Source organism: Phoenix dactylifera, chromosome 17 (assembly GCF_051530095.1).
Source record: "Phoenix dactylifera cultivar Ajwa chromosome 17, Ajwa_hap1_PhDact_Kaust_v1.1, whole genome shotgun sequence".
NCBI classification, from domain to species: domain Eukaryota; kingdom Viridiplantae; phylum Streptophyta; class Magnoliopsida; order Arecales; family Arecaceae; genus Phoenix; species Phoenix dactylifera.
Window position 1 is genome coordinate 469551 of NC_143206.1, and position 18449 is coordinate 487999.

The 18449-nt window shown below is 38.2% G+C and overlaps 1 protein-coding gene and 2 long non-coding RNA genes across 3 annotated transcripts; 1 reads left to right on the top strand and 2 right to left on the bottom strand.

Annotated features, from left to right (window-relative positions):
• Positions 1-673: 673 nt before the first annotated feature.
• Positions 674-1890, bottom strand: SYP111 (syntaxin of plants 111). Its single transcript, XM_089928014.1, has one exon. It carries the CDS (start codon positions 1756-1758, stop codon positions 823-825), a length of 936 nt encoding a protein of 311 aa, XP_089784140.1. The 5' UTR covers positions 1759-1890; the 3' UTR covers positions 674-822.
• A 5026-nt stretch (positions 1891-6916) lies between these two features.
• Positions 6917-9296, bottom strand: LOC149750984 (uncharacterized). The gene is made up of 2 exons (XR_016398812.1): positions 9205-9296; positions 6917-7550 (listed from the first exon to the last, which is right to left on the bottom strand). It is a non-coding gene; the product is annotated as an uncharacterized LOC149750984 (long non-coding RNA).
• On the top strand, positions 9173-18395 carry LOC149750985 (uncharacterized). The gene is made up of 2 exons (XR_016398813.1): positions 9173-10467; positions 17245-18395. It is a non-coding gene; the product is annotated as an uncharacterized LOC149750985 (long non-coding RNA).
• Positions 18396-18449: the final 54 nt, after the last annotated feature.

Genomic DNA, 18449 nt, shown 5'->3' on the forward strand with positions numbered 1-18449 from the left:
CACAGGTTATAGGTAGATCCATATGCTACTTAATTCAATTAAAAATTTTTAAACTGGAGGATGTGTGAATGAGACTAAAGTAGAGTGAGTAAAATTGTAAATTTTTTCTTAATTTTATACCAATAGGTTTGATGCTATTATCACCTATCATCATGTCATCACTCGGGAAGTTGCTGGTGATTTTCTCTCTTTTTATTTTCTCAGAGGACGTTGCTGACGATGTTAGGATGACTAATACCTGCCAAGATGAAGCTGCCGTAAGTTCCATTTTTCATTGCTATGAGGCCTAAAAAGCATGCTTCTTTACAGGGCTCTTGTTAGCCATTTCTGCTCTCCTCTTTTAAACAAACAGGTTTAGACCACTCAAGCAAATAGAATGCTTGAACACAAAATTTACAATAACCTATTGGCTATTGGCTTTTGCCACTTATTCATCCAATACCAGCAAAGCAAGGGCATGCCTATCTACGAACCTTTCCTTTTTTTAATCACTGGAGGGAGCAACCCAAATAATATGCAGGTATGTTTTTGATAAGATTCACTGGCATGAAACAAAGAACCATTTCCCGTAAGTATTCGAAATCAAAGAGAAAATTTATGATCACACATGGATAGATCCTGACATGTAAATAAAATAGAAGAAGAACCCGGAGAAGAATGCAGCAGAGGGAAGAGGAAAAAAGAAGCAATCCACGGAGGAAATCTAACCACCGAGTTGCACGCCTATCGGCAGCAGTTTTCGGACTCTGTGAGGAGCTTGAGCAGAACTCCAACCCTCGAAAGAAGCTGGAATGCACAAGGAGGAGAACACTGATCCGCAGTCTAGGATTTACTGAAGCTGGTGGCGATGGGGATGACGATGACCAGAATAAGGATCAGCAGCAGGAGCACCCCGATGCACAACCACTTGCGGCTGCTCCTCTGGTACTCCTTGGCGCAGCGGAGCTCCTTGGTCCCATCCTTGACGTAGTGGGACGCGCTGGTGACGTGGTGCTCGATGCTGTCCATCTGCTCGCCCTGGGCCTCCACCAAGACCGCCATGTCCAGGAACACCTGGTGGAGCTCCAGCAGGCTTCGCTCCATCTCCTTGGCCGCGTCGTGCCGGTCCTGGATCTCGTGCAGGGTGGCCAGCACCTTCCCCCTCCCGTGCTCCATGATGGCCTTCTTCAGCAGCTCCTCGCTCTCCCCGTTGGATATGATCTTCTCGATCATGTCCTCGTCGGGGACCTCCCCCGTCACGGTGAAGTAGCGGCGCTCCACCGTCTCGTTGTACTCCGCCATGATCCTCTGCCTCAGCCCCTGGAAGTCCATCATCAGCTCCTTGAGCTTCTTCCTCAGCCCGTTGGTCACGGACGTCCTCGTCCGGTCGACCGGGGTGCCCTCCCGGCACCCGGAGAGCCTCCGGTTGGCTGCATTCGACCGGTCCATGGCCTCCAGCCGGGCACGGATGGCCCGGGCCTTCTTGAGCACCTGGACGATGTCGGCGTTGATGCGGTCCCGGAGGCAGCGGAGAGCCTCCGGCTTGTGGAGGGACTTGCTCTCCTCGTTGGCGTCCTGGAGCCGCGCCAGGAGGTCCCGGATCGAGCCCATCTCTTCCCTCACCAGCCCGGCCTCCTCGAAGAAGCGACGGAGGTTCTCATCCGCCGCAGCTGCTGTCATCTCGATGCCATCCTCCTCTGCCCCGGATTCCAGGTCTTTGAGAGCCTCTTTCTTGAGGTCCACATAACTGAGGAAGGATTTGGTCATCAGGTCGTTCATCTTTTTGAATTATAATAACCTCTCTTTCTCTTTGGCCAGAGAAGCAGCAGGAAGGTAGGGGATTGAACTCAGAAAGAGAGAGAGAGAGAGGTATGGTAATGAGTGATGACGGCAAACCGGGGTGGAGAATTTAAAAGGAAAGGGGACCTCCGTGGAAAAAAGTTGCTGTTGCTCGAGTCTCCAACGGTCGGTCAAAAAAAAAAAAAAGAGGGCCAAGCGAAGAGCAAAAATTAGCCGTTACGGAGCTCCAACGGCCATATTTTCGAGGGCGCGGCTCGCTCAAACAACCCGACGGCTATTTTTCTACGAATAAATAAACCAGCTTTAAGTGAAAAAGTTAAATGAGGAGCGTTTTGCAGCTTTCTGCTGGACCCCACGTTGAGAAAGCTTGGGGCTCCTTGTTTTTGATTTAAGGCTCCCCATAGGAGTGACTCCGGCTTTTGTACTCACCACCTTCTGCGAAGCTTGGATCGTGCATCTCTCCGTTCCCAGGAGCATCATCCTTTGGAGGCAGGCAAGTCATTACTGGGAGCTGAAGGTATTGGCGATTCTTTGCCTCGTCCCTTTTTCTTCCAAATTTCCCCCCATTCCTTCTGCGTTCTAGAAGAACTTAGCTCACCTGATGGCACTGGTCGACGGTTTGAGTTGGGTTTATTTGGAGTACGAATAAATTCCTAAATGTTGGCCTTGTATTGGAAGGGAATAACTGTAGCTGAGAGTATTCTCTAATTTAGGCGGCCTCTCAAGGAAATAAAAATGTGAGGCAACAGGAGCTGGAATTCATTTCTTGCGCTAGAATTTCTCCTTAATTAATCTATGTGCAGACACATGGTTCTGTTATAGACATTATTTAATAAAATTAATGATGACTTTTCCTTTTTCAAGATTATACTAAAACATACTAATATTAAAACTAATAGCATGAATTTTATTTTATTCACTTTCTGGTAGAATAAAGCAGCAGATTTGTTCTTACGTTTAGATGTATTTTTGGAGCAGAAAACAAACAGTGGACTCAAAGACAACTCACAGCCATCTCCTATTAACAAATTTCCTTGGAACAGCCACTCATGTCTCATCTCATCTTTATACAAGTTGCGCGGTCTTTAATTCTGACTAGGTTTATATGATAGTTCGCAATCAACACATCTTTCGATCTCCGTACAGAATGAGGACGGTGCTTCCGATTGTTTTCTAGAGAGACACAGGAGCTAGTTTTCCGCTCACTACAATAGAACTAATATTATCAAAAAAATGAGACCTTGGGGCTCAGGAAAGCTTGGAGTGAAGGGCTTAACAATTGTCCTTTGAGAAATGAGAAGGGTGAAACAGCTCTTTCAGTGGTGTATGGTTGAGCAAACCCAAGAGAGTTCAATTAGAGAGAGTGTATATTAATTTATTATCCATCTTCTTATCTTCAGAAGGATCCTTAAACTTGATATAGATTACTTTAACTACGATGAACAGGACTGGATATGATTCAGGAGCAAGATCTACCACAACAGGAAGCCGAATTAGAAGAGAAACTTCTAGAGGCCATAAGTTGGTCATACGACGCTCAATTGAGATTTTTTTTTTTTTTTTTTGAAATGAAATAACCTTTCGAGATCTATAACTTTAGGTTAACACCCTAGGGGGTTGAATCTGAGATGAAATTCCATCGTTTAGGTCCTGAAATGGGTTGGTCAAATCGAAAGTTTTATTTACGAATAAAATTTTGATCAAGCTCTCTATCTGAGAAAAATTAGGTAGAGTGACAGAAGACAAAGTTGATATAAAAGTATAGATCTAAAAAATTACATAAAATCCATCTCGGAATTTTAGGTAAATGTTATTGAGTTAGAGGAATTCCAAATTGATAAAGAATTATTAAGAAAAGACTTCAACTCTAAAGCCAATAGAGAAAAGAGACTATGGCTCTTTAGAACCAACGATGAAGCAAAATAAAGCTTCATCAGAGAAATATACCACATCAAATGAGGGTAGAAGAAAGGAACATTCTCTTTTTTGATTGGTATGAAAATGAATATTTTGTAAGGGCTTGAGCTGTTCCGCAGACATACAGGTAGCAGTTATCAAATATCTTTCAAACACATGGAAGATAGCTAGAGGGGTTGAAGTGGAGTTTGTAAATCCGCCCTTCAAAACCATATAAGTAGGAGGAGTACGAGCTAGTCCATTAAAAGTATGCACTAAAGGACTTAACGAAACCACCAAGATCGATCATTTGGAACAAATAGTGGAGTAACAAAACTTCACAAATATAGCTCTTAGATCAATAGAAAAGCAAATGAAGAAAATTGAAACAATCCTTCTGGAAAAGAAAGAAGAGACAGATATGATAGTACATACTGTCCCTGATGGTAAAAAGATTCCTCAACTAAAACAAGTTAAGCCACCCCAAAAAAATAGTAAAACATCTTCATTAAAAAATGTTGCCCCTATGTTTACATCTCATGAGTCGGACTCAGGAGTAAAACTAGGACTGTCCTTTTTGGAGAAATTAATTCATGAATTATCAATGAGGAGTCTTCTCTTAAAATTAAAGACACAATAAATCATCTATCTAAAGAAAATTCTGAAGAAAAAAACTCAGAAGAGGATACTCCTTCAGAAGAAAGAGAAGACAAATCACCAAGAAAACCCATAAAGGATGATGAGGTAAATAAAATCTCAGCCTATGAACAAATAGTTTAAGCCTCTAAGATTAAAATTATTATCCTAGACCCACACATGCAGACTTGCAGTTCGAGGAAACACCCGACAATGAAGTTGCAGTTCAGTTTGACAGAAGAAGCCTGGTCGAATAGAATCTTGATGTATTTACAAAATACCAAATATTCACCATATGTCATCAGATGATTATGTATTCTAATGCTTATAAAAGTCCATGGAAATTCAGAAAAGGTTGCGGCTCAGATGGTAGTTGCGGGCTTTTTGGGACAACAGTCGCAAGAAATCCTGAACTCTGTAAAGAGAGACCCTGACAGCATTTTTTTTGACAAATCAACCATCAGACATTAATCCTAAATGTACTCTTTCACTTTTGGAAAGAGAAATTCATCTTGGTTCTTCGACTCTTATTTGGAAAAATGGTTAAGACTCATTTAAGAAATGAGGGTGAAGGAAGAATATTTTATAGCCAGTTAGACATGGGCAAAGTAGCCCAAAAAATTTAGAGAGTTGGGGTTGAACTGTGTAATTACCTAAAAATTCAGGATCAATTGAAAAAATAGAAGATGATGGGAAGAAAGAGCTAGGTGATTTTTGCTATCAATTTGGATTCCAACAAGACAAACCATATCAAAAGAAACAAAAAATCAAAAGAATATAAGAAGAAGTATTATGATAAAAAAGCTCCGAAAAATCCCAAAAGAAAGATTGACAAAGTATATGGAAAAGGAGGAAAGAAATGGACACCACCTCCACCGAAAACTCCAACCTACTACAAATGCAAGCGAAGAGGACATAACGCAAACAGATGCAATAAAAGAGAAATCAAGAAGAAAATTTAAGAGATTGCCAAAGGTAACAACCTCGATGAAATAAAAGAAAAATTAGAAGACCTCATTAGTAATCTAAACCTAGACATTGAAGAGGAAGATGAAATCAAAAGTTGTTCATGCCATGATGAATATTACAGCGAAAGGTCAATCCAGTGATGCTGATGTAATGGTATTGACTAATGAAGAATAGTTTATTATAAATATGATCGATTCTCTAAAAGACCTAGAGGAGTGAAGGAATCAGCTCACCAAGTTCTTTACCATGACAAAGGGTCAGGAGGTAAAATCCCTCCAAATTTTTGAAAAAAAGGCATGATTTCAATTCTCTTGATGAAGTCTTCAAAAGACTAAGGAAGTCCAAGTAGAGTAATAAGAAAACGAGTCCTGACAACTTATTAAGGGAAAAAACCTAATAAAAAAATACAATTATTAAAGGAAAAGTTAGAACTTTTGAAAATAAGAAAATCCGAGGAAAGGATGGATGAAGAACTAGAGCAGATCGTAGAATCAGACAAGAACCACTTAGTACAAGAAGAACTTTTAGAGTTTACATGCTCTATAGAAAGATTCATGAAACCCAAATGGTATTGTGAAATCCAGTATAAAATTAAAGAAATTTAATTCAAACACAGAACTCTAGTAGACTCAGGAGCTAATGTAAACTGCATTAGAGGAAGATTAATCCCTTCCAGGTACTTTAAAAAATCAACCCATAAAGTTTATACAGGCAATGGTGGAGAACTTAGGGTAAGTTTTAAAAAAATCCCAGATATTCATGTCTATATAAGAAAAACCTATATTAAGACAACATTCTTATTAGTTAAAAATCTATGACAAGGAGTTATTCTAGAAATCCCCTTTACAGTGATAGAAGAGGGTATTACAACCCAAATTGATGGTAAATGGCAAATATTCAAATTTTGTTCCAAACTTGAAGCATCTTTTCTCAATAAGCTAAAAGAAGTGATTGAATACAAAGAAAGGTTTGTTAATGAGCTATCATATGAAATACAAAATACTAGGATAGATAAAGCCCTATCCAATCCTAAGTTCCAAGAGGGCTTTGAAAAATCAATTTAAAGAGAGCATTTGTGCTGAGCTACACTCAATATTTTGGTACCGAAAAAAATATCAAATAAGCTTACCTTCTGTTCCTGAGTTTGATGAACAAAAAATTTTGACTAGGGCTAGGCCTATACAAATGAATCAAAGACTTTTAGAAATATGCAAAGATGAAAGCGAATTTTTACTTGAGAAAAAACAAATTAGAAAAAGCTCCTCTCCTTGGAGCTGTGCTGCATTCTATAACGAAAATGCGGCTGAAAAGGAAAGAGGAGTCCCTAGGCTAGTAATCAACTACATGCCTCAAAACAAAGTATTACAATGGATGAGATATCCAATTCCTAACAAGCAAGATCTCATAAGAGGATCCAAGGATCTCGAATATACTCTAAGTTTGATATGAAATTGTTATCCTGGCAAATCCAAATAAAAGAAGACGACCGTTACAAAACGGTGTTTACCATCCCTTTTGGATATTACAAATAGAACGTAATGCTTTTCAGATTAAAGAATGTACCCTCCGAAATTTCAAAAGATCACGACTGAAATATTTCTTCCATATACTAGTTTTGTCATAGTATATATTGATGATATACTAATTATTTTCAAAAAATATAGACCAACACTAGAAACACCTCAATATATTTTGTAAAGTAATAATAAGAAATGGATTAGCTGTTTCTACAGGAAACATAAAACTATTTCAAGCAGAAACACAGTTTTTAGGATTTTAGATTATGTATGATCAAATCGCTCTCATAAATAGAGTTACATAATTTACAGATAAACATCCTAATGAAATTAATGATAAAAAATAGTTGCAAAGATTCTTAGGATGCCTTAATTATATTTTCGAGTTTTATGAATCTCTTGCAAAGGATAAATAAATTTTAACAGATCGATTGAAGAAAAATCCAGCTGCATGGATGGAGTAACATGCAAAATCAATAAGACAAATAAAAGAAAAGTTAAAATACCTTTCCTATCTAAAACTTCATTAAGATGTATTTAAAATCATTGAAACAAATGCATCTGACCATGAATATGGATGTTCACTGAACAAAAGAAGGGATAACAAGGCGCAGTTGGTAAGATTTACCTCTCGCACTTGGAATGATACGCATAAGAAGTATTCGACAATTAAACAAAAATACTTGCCAGCTTCAAAGTCATTACAAAACTTTAGGGAGATTTGTTAAACCAATGCATTCTCCTATGCATCACCTGTAATGCAGCAAAAGATGTTTTACAAAAAATTATTAAAAATCTAGTATCTTAACAAATCTTTGCCTGATGGCAAGCAATACGCTAATGCTTTGATTAACATCGAATATATAAAAGGGGTAACAAACTCCCTTCCTGACTTCGTCTCCCATGAATTTTTGTAGGGAAATGGAACACAAGAAGGTGCATACCATTCCAATTCCAAAATGACAATCATTGGGAAAACTACCCCAAAGGGAGACTGAGAAGAAAATGCACTGAGCTGAAACCCAGCTAATATCTCCCATTTTTAACCCAGGGGTTTCTTCTGAAACTTATTCCATAGAAATGGAATCTAGGAAAATCATATCTTAAACAAAAAAAAGATATTAGGGGGGCTATGACAAGCCTAGTTCACCATTTAGCAGAAAAAGAGAAAACACTAAGAACTATTAAGGAACAGATTAAAGTGTCAGGCGAACAATCATCTGAAGGAAATCCGGAACTAATTACACTCTATGGTCTTTGTAACCTAACAGGGACACCCTCAATGGTCAAATTCAAAAGGCTAGACTTGTTAGGAAAAGGCTCAAAATGTTCTAACCAAAGAACTCCTAGAAGTTATGCACGATCTGGCAACACAACCTCATAAGATCAACAGATTGTTCATGGAACTAAAAATGTTCCTAATAAACGACCTCAAATTTCCCAAGCTAGCTATACACTCTTTAAACACCTTCACCAATGAGAACCAGATCAGAGCCATGAACAAAGGGCTTATTAGGTTGATTTCGCTAGACTGCTTTGCCACCCTTCAAATATTTTCCGCAGTGGTGGCTACTCTGCTATATGAAGTAAAAGGAGATGAAGATTTTTTAAAGGTAGAAATCTATAGTGGAATAGAAGAACGAGAAATAGCAGAGGTGATGCGTCCATATCAGATGACTTGGCCATGGCGAAGATATGCCCAAAGGATCTATAACAGAGGAAAAGGACCGCTTAGATGCATTTGACCTTAAGAAATGCAAAATCTCTTCTTATGTTGAACTGTACTATAAAGCAAAGGAATTGGAGCATCAGAAATGTTGGTCGAACGGCAGGATTCGGGTAACCACCGAATTAGAGGTAGATGTTCAGGTTGAAGAAAGTTCAAGGGAACCCCTTTTAAACATCCACAACTACCTAGAAGAAGTCCAGTATGAACTACTGGTTCAAGAAAGCATCAGGGAATGCCTCGCCCAAGTGGATAATGATATCGAAGACCGCCTCTCTACTCCACATCAACTCTGAGTATATTGGCCATCTCCGAAGTTAAGAAAAAAGAAAAAAAATGTCATCAGACAGAAAAGGATTCCAGCCAAGAAATCAGGAGAAAAACCCACTGCAACGAGATGTTCAAGAATAGTGGTTTCAGATGACTTCAGTAAAAAAAATGAAGTAACATCTAGATTTCCTCTAGGATGTCCGTAATAAAAAGTTGGGACAAAGTTGTCTGCGGCAAAAATCCGACAGGACATCTACCGGCAAAATTCGCCCCCGGTGCCTACAGTAAAAACTTGAAGTGACATCAATAGTAAAGATTTTCTCCAAGGCAACTGACCGAAGTACCCAACATAATTCGGAAAGAATTGAGTCTCGAACTCAAACGAGGCTTAAACTTGGAGGAGCTCCTCACCTACAAAATGGGATAGAAGGCTTATCCGCAGGGCATCCACACACTTGCAACCTCCACTCTCTCTCCTCAACTCTCTCCCACACTTCCACTTCTACTTCCATCTCCACTCACCTTTCCACCCATATCCCCTCTCATCCATCCATTCTGATCCACTCCCTGTCTCTCTCATATCCACTTTCCCTCTCTTTCGATATTCTCATTTTCTTTCACTCCCGAACTATCCCTCTCTGTAAATCCATTGTAATTAGCTAAGAGTGTGTTTAGAGTGAAGTTTATGTTTTGGGTGATCCTCCCTACTGGTGTGCATAAAAAGTCTATGAAACTTTCGTAAGCATCCTCTTTATCTTAATGATAAGTATCTGGAGTACATTTTCTTTATTCCTAAGTTTGTTATCTTTCTTTTAAACTAGGGTCGAATGCAGATCTGATATAAAATATTGTAGCAAAACACTGCAGCAGTACTGTAGTAAAACTGTAGCAAACACTGTAGCAGTACTATAGCACGGCTAACTATTCTTAATAGGATTACGCTCGGATATCAGTTAATCCAGAATGAACTATAACGCATAGTCAGACCATCTAAGGTAATTAATTGCTCCTTGTTTAATTATAATGTTCGTTTTGTTTACTCAATATTAACCTGCTTATAGATACCTTAGTTCGTAGTTGCTAGTTATGTCCTAGGTTTGTGCCACTTGGTATATCCTTGGTGCGGGCATAGTATATACCTCGCAGCTTGCCTAAAGTGCACCTAGTATATACCTCGCTGCTTGCGTAAATTGATATTAAAGCCACATGGTGCTTTTTGTTGGGGGAAGTAGTATTATCTAGCTTTGTGGTGAAGAGGAAGGCTAGGTTTACTAAGGCATGTAGAGCAGTAATGAGTCCCGTGTTGTACCTATTTGAGCTGAGGGGGCGTGTTAAGGGCTTTTTGAGACTGTGATTGAGCACTGTCCAGATGATCTGAGACCAAATCGAAATCATGTTTAGATTCATTAAGTCCCTCACTAAGAGCAACATTAGGATTGACGACCAAGAGAAACTCGTATTTACTAGAGCAATATCTATCAAAAATTCTCGGTCTATATGCTTTCAAGCTCTAGAAAAGAGTATAGAAAATTAGAAAATACCAAAAATACATGTTAAAGAAATATATTATCAAGGTATCTTATTGTATAGAGCCAACTATTATATTAAGACTATAGAAAAATCTCATTCAGAGATTCAACCTAGAAGACAATCCAACTTTTGGGATCAAAGGATGTTGAAAAAAAAAAAAAAAACTTAAATGCGCATGCGGCCAAAATCTCGGGCCGCGTGCGCGTTTGAGAAAAGGTAACGCCCAGCGGGCGTTACGCATTTGAAAACGGACGCGTTTGAAAACGCGTCCGCAAATGACCAAACGGCCCCTGTAAAAATCCCTATTTAAACTCCTTGATTTCATCTCTTTGGAAGCACGAAAAATTTCAGAAAAATAGTGGAAAAATTCTGAAAAAATTCTTCTCCCTCTTAGCCACTTCCAAATTTTATTTTTACATTTTTATTCAGTTTATTTAGTTCTTTTCATTCCGTTCTTTGCTGGATCTGCAAGTCCGATCGGGTTCGCTTTGACTTCTTCCGAGACGTGCCGAAGAAGAGGTTGTAGGGTCGTCGTATCTCCGAGAAGGATTGCCGGGTGACCCGTACGTGGGGGCAAATACTTCTTTGGGACAGCGTCTACGCGCTTCGACCTGCTTTCAATCAGGCTACTTTCTTCTACCTTTATTTTTAATTTAATATTAGTAGATTGGTAGGATTTGAAATTCTATGATATAAACTTATTAAATGCATAGATTTATTTTGTGCTAGAATAGATTTATTTTGTATTAAAATAGAATTATTTGGATGCCGAATGATATGCATTTATATTATTTCCTTTAAGATTTTTATTAATTGAATTTATAGATTTATTTATTTAGTTAGGAGATATATTGCTAACAATCCAAAGAAGTATTTATTTTTGTTAGTAATATATAATTAATTAAATTCTTTATTGCAATTGTGGCATATTAGATTTTAATTGCAATAATTGTTTTTGCTAGCACATCATCAATAATAAATTATTCTAAAGAGTTAATAATTTGGTTAACCTCCAAGAGGTTTATTATACCTACATTTGGACTTCTCAAGGAGTAATTTCCAGATCCCATTCAAACGGGAAATTCGGAAATTGGTTGATACATAATAGTTAATCTATTGAATTGACTTATTAGATCTCAATAAATTATTCTAATAAAGGAATAAATATTTTAATTCGCTGAATTGACATTTTAGATCTTAATTACAATAATTGATTTGCCATAAAATTAGTAATCAATTATTTCAATAAGGCAATAATTCAAATCTAACATATAATTCATTAAATTGATATTTTAGATCTCAATTAAAATAATTAATTTGCTACTACTAAATTAGTAATCAATCATTGCTAATTCGGAAAATTCAAACGAAAAATTTTGAAATTAGTTAATCCACAATATCTAATTTAAATTTGCATTTAGGTTATTTTAAATATTGAATTTGTGTGATTTCTAGTGATTATATCCACTAACTAATAGTGTCTAAGAAAAGCTTGTCAAAAAGGCATACGTGCCTAAGAAAGGCTGGTACTTAAGTGAGCCTAGTGCTCCACCACCGATCTGGAGCTGATCTGGCTATTAGTTTTTTGGATATATCAATTAGACATCCAAAGTTCAATATAAATATTACTGCAATCTTTTGACATAGATTTTTTGATTTCAATCAGGTTTCTGTCACTATTCTGTAACCCTGATCCTATGGCCTCAAACACTAGTGACCATCTTAGTGCCAAACCTGAAAAATTTGATGGCCATAACTTTAGGAGGTGGCAGAACCAAATGCGGTTCTGGCTCACCACATTAGGGTTAATCTCAGCCATAGGTGAAAGTACGATCGAAGTTGATAACGGGTCCAACCCAACTACCTCTTCCAACACTGAACATTCTGCCTCCACTAGCACACCCTCTAGGACACCTGATGAGATAGATTATCATTGTATCCATAGAATTCTAGGTGCTCTTTCTGAGAGGCTGTATGATATCTATTACACAGCCAAGAGTGCCAAAGAACTCTGGGACACCCTAGATAGCAAATATGGTCTTGATGATGCTGGGGTAAAGAGGTTCAAAGCCTCCGATTTCAATAAGTTTAGGATGGTGGACTCAAAGCCTATGAATGACCAAATTCATGAATTTGAAACCCTGATCCACCAGCTTAGGGCTAATGGAACCAATTTGGATGAATCATTCCAGGTAGCCTGTTTGATAGATAAACTACCTACTTCCTGGTCTGATTTTGCTAAGACCCTAAGCCATACCCAAGGAATTCTCACCCTAACCCAAGTCTTAAACTCCATTAGGATTGAAGAGCAGCATAGGCTCAGAAATAATACCTCTACTGGATCTAAAAATAATGCATATAATGTAGAAGCTCCTCCTAAGAAAAATCAGAACCGACCCTTCCGTAAGAATTTCAAGAAGAAACCCTACAACCCTAGAAACCCTAACCACCACTACAATGGGAAGCCTATTCAATCCCAGGAGCAGAAGAAGAAGAAAGAGGAAGGTGGTGCTCGTTTCTGTTATGTGTGTGGTCGGACCAACCATTTGTCTCCACAGTGCTTCTATAAGAAGACTGCACCTCTTCAATCTAAGAAGAAGGGTCCACACACATCCAGTGCTCAAGTCAACATGGTGACTTCCGGCGCTGGCTCCTCTGAGACAGCTTTCAGGTCTGTTTCCTTCACTCCTGAAGTTAACATGACTTTACAAGCACTAGATTGGTGGATTGATACCGGAGCTGGTATTCATATTTGTTCGGATCGTTCCTGGTTTTCTTCTTACCAGATCTCAAGTGGAGGAGCTGTGATCATGGCAAACAGCTCGGAGGCACGTGTGTTAGGAGTAGGACGTGTGGACTTAAAGCTTACATCTGGAAAAGTCCTGTCCCTGCACGGCGTCCAACATGTTCCAGTTGTTAGGAGAAATCTCATTAGTGGTTCCTTGCTTGTCCAGCAAGGCTTTCGTCTTGTTTTTGAGTCCAATAAGGTTGTAATTTCTCATGGTGTAATGTTTATTGGAAAAGGATTCCTTAGTGAAGGATTGTTCAAGTTGAATGTAATAGCTCCTTTAATAAATGAAAATCATTTGATTATGAATATAGAACCCCCTTCTATTTGGCATGGTAGATTAGGTCATGTAAATTATAATTCAATTAAGCAACTTATGAACCTAAATCTAATACCAAAAAGTGATCTTAAGAACCATGAGAAATGTCAAATTTGTGTAGAAGCTAAACTCCCTAGGAAGCCTTTTAAATCCGTTAATAGGGATTCAGATCTATTAGAGTTGATCCATAGTGATGTTTGTGACTCTGGTAGAACTTCTAGAGGAGGTAACAAATATTTTGTGACCTTCATAGATGATCTATCCAAATTCTGTTATATCTATCTAATTAAAACCAAGGATGAGGTGCTCAGCAAATTTAAAATATTTAAGATCGAAGCTGAGAACCAACAAGAAAAGAAAATTAAAATTCTGAGATCAGATCGGGGAGGTGAATATACATCCAATGATATAACTCAATTTTGTGAAGATCATGGAATCATTCATGAAGTGACTGCACCCTATTCTCCCCAATCAAATGGAGTAGCAGAAAGGAAGAATAGGACTTTAATGGATATGGTGAACTCCATGCTTATAAGCTCAGGAGTGCCAGAAAATTTGTGGGGGGAAGCTCTTGTTTCAGCCTGTTATATCCTTAATAGGATTCCCTCTAAAAATAATGATCTAACACCATATGAAGTTTGGAAACATAGAAAACCTAATCTTAGCTATTTGAAAGTGTGGGGGTGCTCGGCAAAAGTTAAAATACCTGATTTTAAGAGAAAGAAAATAGGGCCTAAAACAGTGGATGCCATATTCATAGGTTATGCAGCCAATAGTAATGCCAATAGATTTCTAGTGATAAATTCAGAAGAAAGTGATATTAGTAACAACACCATCATAGAAGCCAGAGATGCAACATATTTTGAAGGCACCTTTCCACTTAAGACTAGAGTAGATAGTGGTATAGCTAGTAGCTCTAGTAAAATAAGGACAAGTGAAGTAGAAGTAGAAGCAGATCCTAGAAGGAGTAAGAGATCCAGGGTAGAGAAAACATTTGGAGATGACTTCTATACTTTTCTTATAGAGGACTCTCCAACTACCTTTGAGGACGCAATGAAATCCTTGGATTCACCTTTTTGGAGAGAAGCTGTGGATAATGAGATGCAGCCAATTATCCAAAATCATACTTGGGAATTGACTGATCTTCCTCCTGGTTGTAAAACTATAGGGTGCAAATGGATCTTTAAGAAGAAACTTAGGCCTGATGGCTCTGTAGATAAATTTAAGGCTAGATTAGTTGCCAAGGGCTTTACTCAGAGACCTGGGGTAGATTTCTTTGATGTTTATGCACCTGTAGCTAGGATTACTACTATTAGAGTCCTTATAGCATTAGCCTCCATTCATAAATTAGTGATTCATCAGATAGATGTTAAGACAGCTTTTCTAAATGGAGACTTAAATGAAGAAATTTATATGGACCAGCCAGAGGGATTTAAAATTCCAGGCCAAGAAAATAAAGTTTGCAGACTAGTCAGATCTCTTTATGGTCTTAAACAAGCACCCAAGCAATGGCACTTGAAATTTGATGAAACCATACTGACATTTGGATTTGAAATCAATAGTACAGACGAATGTGTATACCACAAGAGAGTTGGACACAAATTTGTGATCTTGTGCCTCTATGTAGATGATATACTGATCTTTGGGACAGATCTTCAGATAATTGATGAAGTAAAACAATTCTTAACTCATAAGTTTGATATGAAAGACTTGGGACAAGCTGACTTAATTTTAAATACCAAAATAATTAGAAGTGCAAAAAGTATTGAGTTATCCCAAAGTCATTATGTTGACAAGATACTTAATAAATTTAATTATTCCGATTGTCAGCCTGTCTCTACTCCATTTGATCCCTCTACTCATCTTAAGAAGAACTTAGGAACTCCTGTCCTTCAAAGCCTATATGCTCAAATCATAGGCTCACTAGGATTCCTAACAAACTACACCAGGCCAGACATAGCATATGCTGTAAATAGACTTAGTAGATATACTATTAATCCAAATAGAGATCACTGGACAGCATTAGAGAGAATTCTTAGGTATCTTAAGGGTACCAAGTCCTATAGTTTGCACTTTAGTGGGTTTCCTGCTGTTCTAGAAGGCTATAGTGATGCCAACTGGATCAGCGATACCTTAGATGTTAAATCCACCACAGGATACGTCTTTCTCCTAGGAGGTGCTGCTGTGTCTTGGAAATCCACCAAACAAACCTTAATATCTAGGAGTACCATGGAGTCTGAACTGATAGCTTTAGACACTACTAGTACTGAGGCTGAGTGGCTCAGAGATCTACTAATAGACCTTCCTGTAGATGAGTCACCTTTACCACCTGTCTCCTTACATTGTGACTGTAAATCTGCAATAGATAAGTGCAACCAAGAAAATGCCAATGTAAAAATGAACAGGCACTTAAAAGTGCGTCATAAATCATTAAGATATAAATTAAAAAATAATGTTGTTGCCTTAAATTTTGTTAAATCAGAAAATAACTTGGCTGATCAGCTTACTAAAGGCTTGTCTAGAACAGTAGTTCTAGAGTCGTCGAGGGGATGGGGCTTAGCCCATAAAGATAGATCACCACGGTGGGAACCCAACCTTAAAAGGTTCAATGGGTAGAAACAAACCGGAGTGTGACTAAGAGGAGCACTATTTCATGTTTTCCTCATCCCTATGGCGCTAGTGCTCATAAAAGCAAGCGGTAGGATGAGTTCGTTTGTATAACTCTTAATGAGTCCGAGACCCAAGAGGCAGGAGCTTCCTTGCTAGCTTCCTTATTAGGACTCACCTATATGTGCAGTCGTGAGGCCGCGATTATGGGAAATGGGCGATTCCCTAAAAAGCACATGATAGATATCTGCGCATGGCCATAACAGCGCAACCCGCTTAGAACCCAGATCGGGCTATATTATGTGTGTTGTTGATTTAATCTGAGCCATGGACCGAGGTTCAAGGTTAAGACCACCTTGGCTCCACAGATGTAATCAATTGTCACTAAGTGAAGGTTCAAACCGAAAGGTACCTACACCTATTACATAATATAAGATATCCAGCATTTTATTTTGATTTTAAAATTATTTAAATTTTTTTTTTGTGGGGGATTGTTGAAAAAAAAAAACTTAAATGCGCACGCGGCCAAAATCTCGGGCCGCGTGCGCGTTTGAGAAAAGGTAACGCCCAGCGGGCGTTACGCATTTGAAAACGGACGCGTTTGAAAACGCGTCCGCAAATGACCAAACGGCCCCTGTAAAAACCCCTATTTAAACCCCTTGATTTCATCTCTTTGGAAGCACGAAAAATTTCAGAAAAATAGTGGAAAAATTCTGAAAAAATTCTTCTCCCTCTTAGCCACTTCCAAATTTTATTTTTACATTTTTATTCAGTTTATTTAGTTCTTTTCATTCCGTTCTTTGCTGGATCTGCAAGTCCGATCGGGTTCGCTTTGACTTCTTCCGAGACGTGCCGAAGAAGAGGTTGTAGGGTCGTCGTATCTCCGAGAAGGATTGCCGGGTGACCCGTACGTGGGGGCAAATACTTCTTTGGGACAGCGTCTACGCGCTTCGACCTGCTTTCAATCAGGCTACTTTCTTCTACCTTTATTTTTAATTTAATATTAGTAGATTGGTAGGATTTGAAATTCTATGATATAAACTTATTAAATGCATAGATTTATTTTGTGCTAGAATAGATTTATTTTGTATTAAAATAGAATTATTTGGATGCCGAATGATATGCATTTATATTATTTCTTTTAAGATTTTTATTAATTGAATTTATAGATTTATTTATTTAGTTAGGAGATATATTGCTAACAAAGGATCTAAGCGGGGCCCGATTTCAGTCAAAATACAACTACCTCTATATAAGCTTGGTACAGGTAGCAATATGGCCTTTAACTAGAAAAGGTCTTAATGCAACCATTCTAAGATGCGTTAGAGACTTTAGAAATTTAATGTTTCCTGACTCTCTACTCGGTCTAATAGAAGCCAGCCTAAGCGATGGGCCTGCATTCTTGGACACCTTTCCTGACTTCTCAGTTTCATTAACTGATCCTAACATATTAGATTGCTTAACATTGAACGTGCAAACATCAGGTAATGAAATGAAGCCAGGAATGGAAAACATGGTTGTAACCTATAGAGTCTACTACAAAGCCTTGTCAACTATTTGTTTTGGATCTAGGAGAGCCACTCCTACAGGGCTAAGGATGCTTTTCATCACTAATCCTAAAAATAATTAGATCACGCCAAAACAGTTTACGTGGGAAGAAATTATTCTTCTGGAAAAATGGATGCTAACTCAAGCAGTAAACCCAAAGAAGGCTTAGAAAACTAAGGCCGAAAAAATAATTGAGATACCGGATAGTGACATAGAAATATACTTCTCGTCCAGTAGAAGAATTACTTTGGACAGAATATTTTCGACTTCATTAGTACTGATTATAGATAACGAAAAGGGTCACATAAAATCCACAAATATTTCTTATGCTACCTATGTAGAAAGCTATGAGCCCCCCATCTTGAAATTCGAGGTAAATGTTATTGAGTTAGAGGAATTCCAAGTTGCTAATGAATTATTAAGAAAACAATTCAACTGTGAAGCCAACATTAGAAAAGAGACAACAGTTCTTTAAAACCTACGAAGAAGCAAAATGAAGCTTCATACTTGTTGTGGTTCAAATTCGGCCCGAGCGGGACCATGCCGAGGAGTCGGGGGAGCTATCGGTCGGGATGGAAGAAGGACGTCGCTTCATGCGCGCTGGTGGACCTGTACAAAGTCTCACCGGTAGAATTTCGATGAGAGCCCTCTGATGATTTGAAAGCTCCAAAAAAAAACATATTTTTAATTTTTATTGAAGGTTGCAAAGGGAAAGAAGGTAATACACTTGAAATAACATATCAGACGACCTTGACTAACAAATACCTAACGAATAAAAATTCATGAGCCTTTAAAGCTCACCGTAGACAAGAATACTTTGGCGAATCAAAATCCATAAAGCTAATCCCAACAAGTTGGAATGGC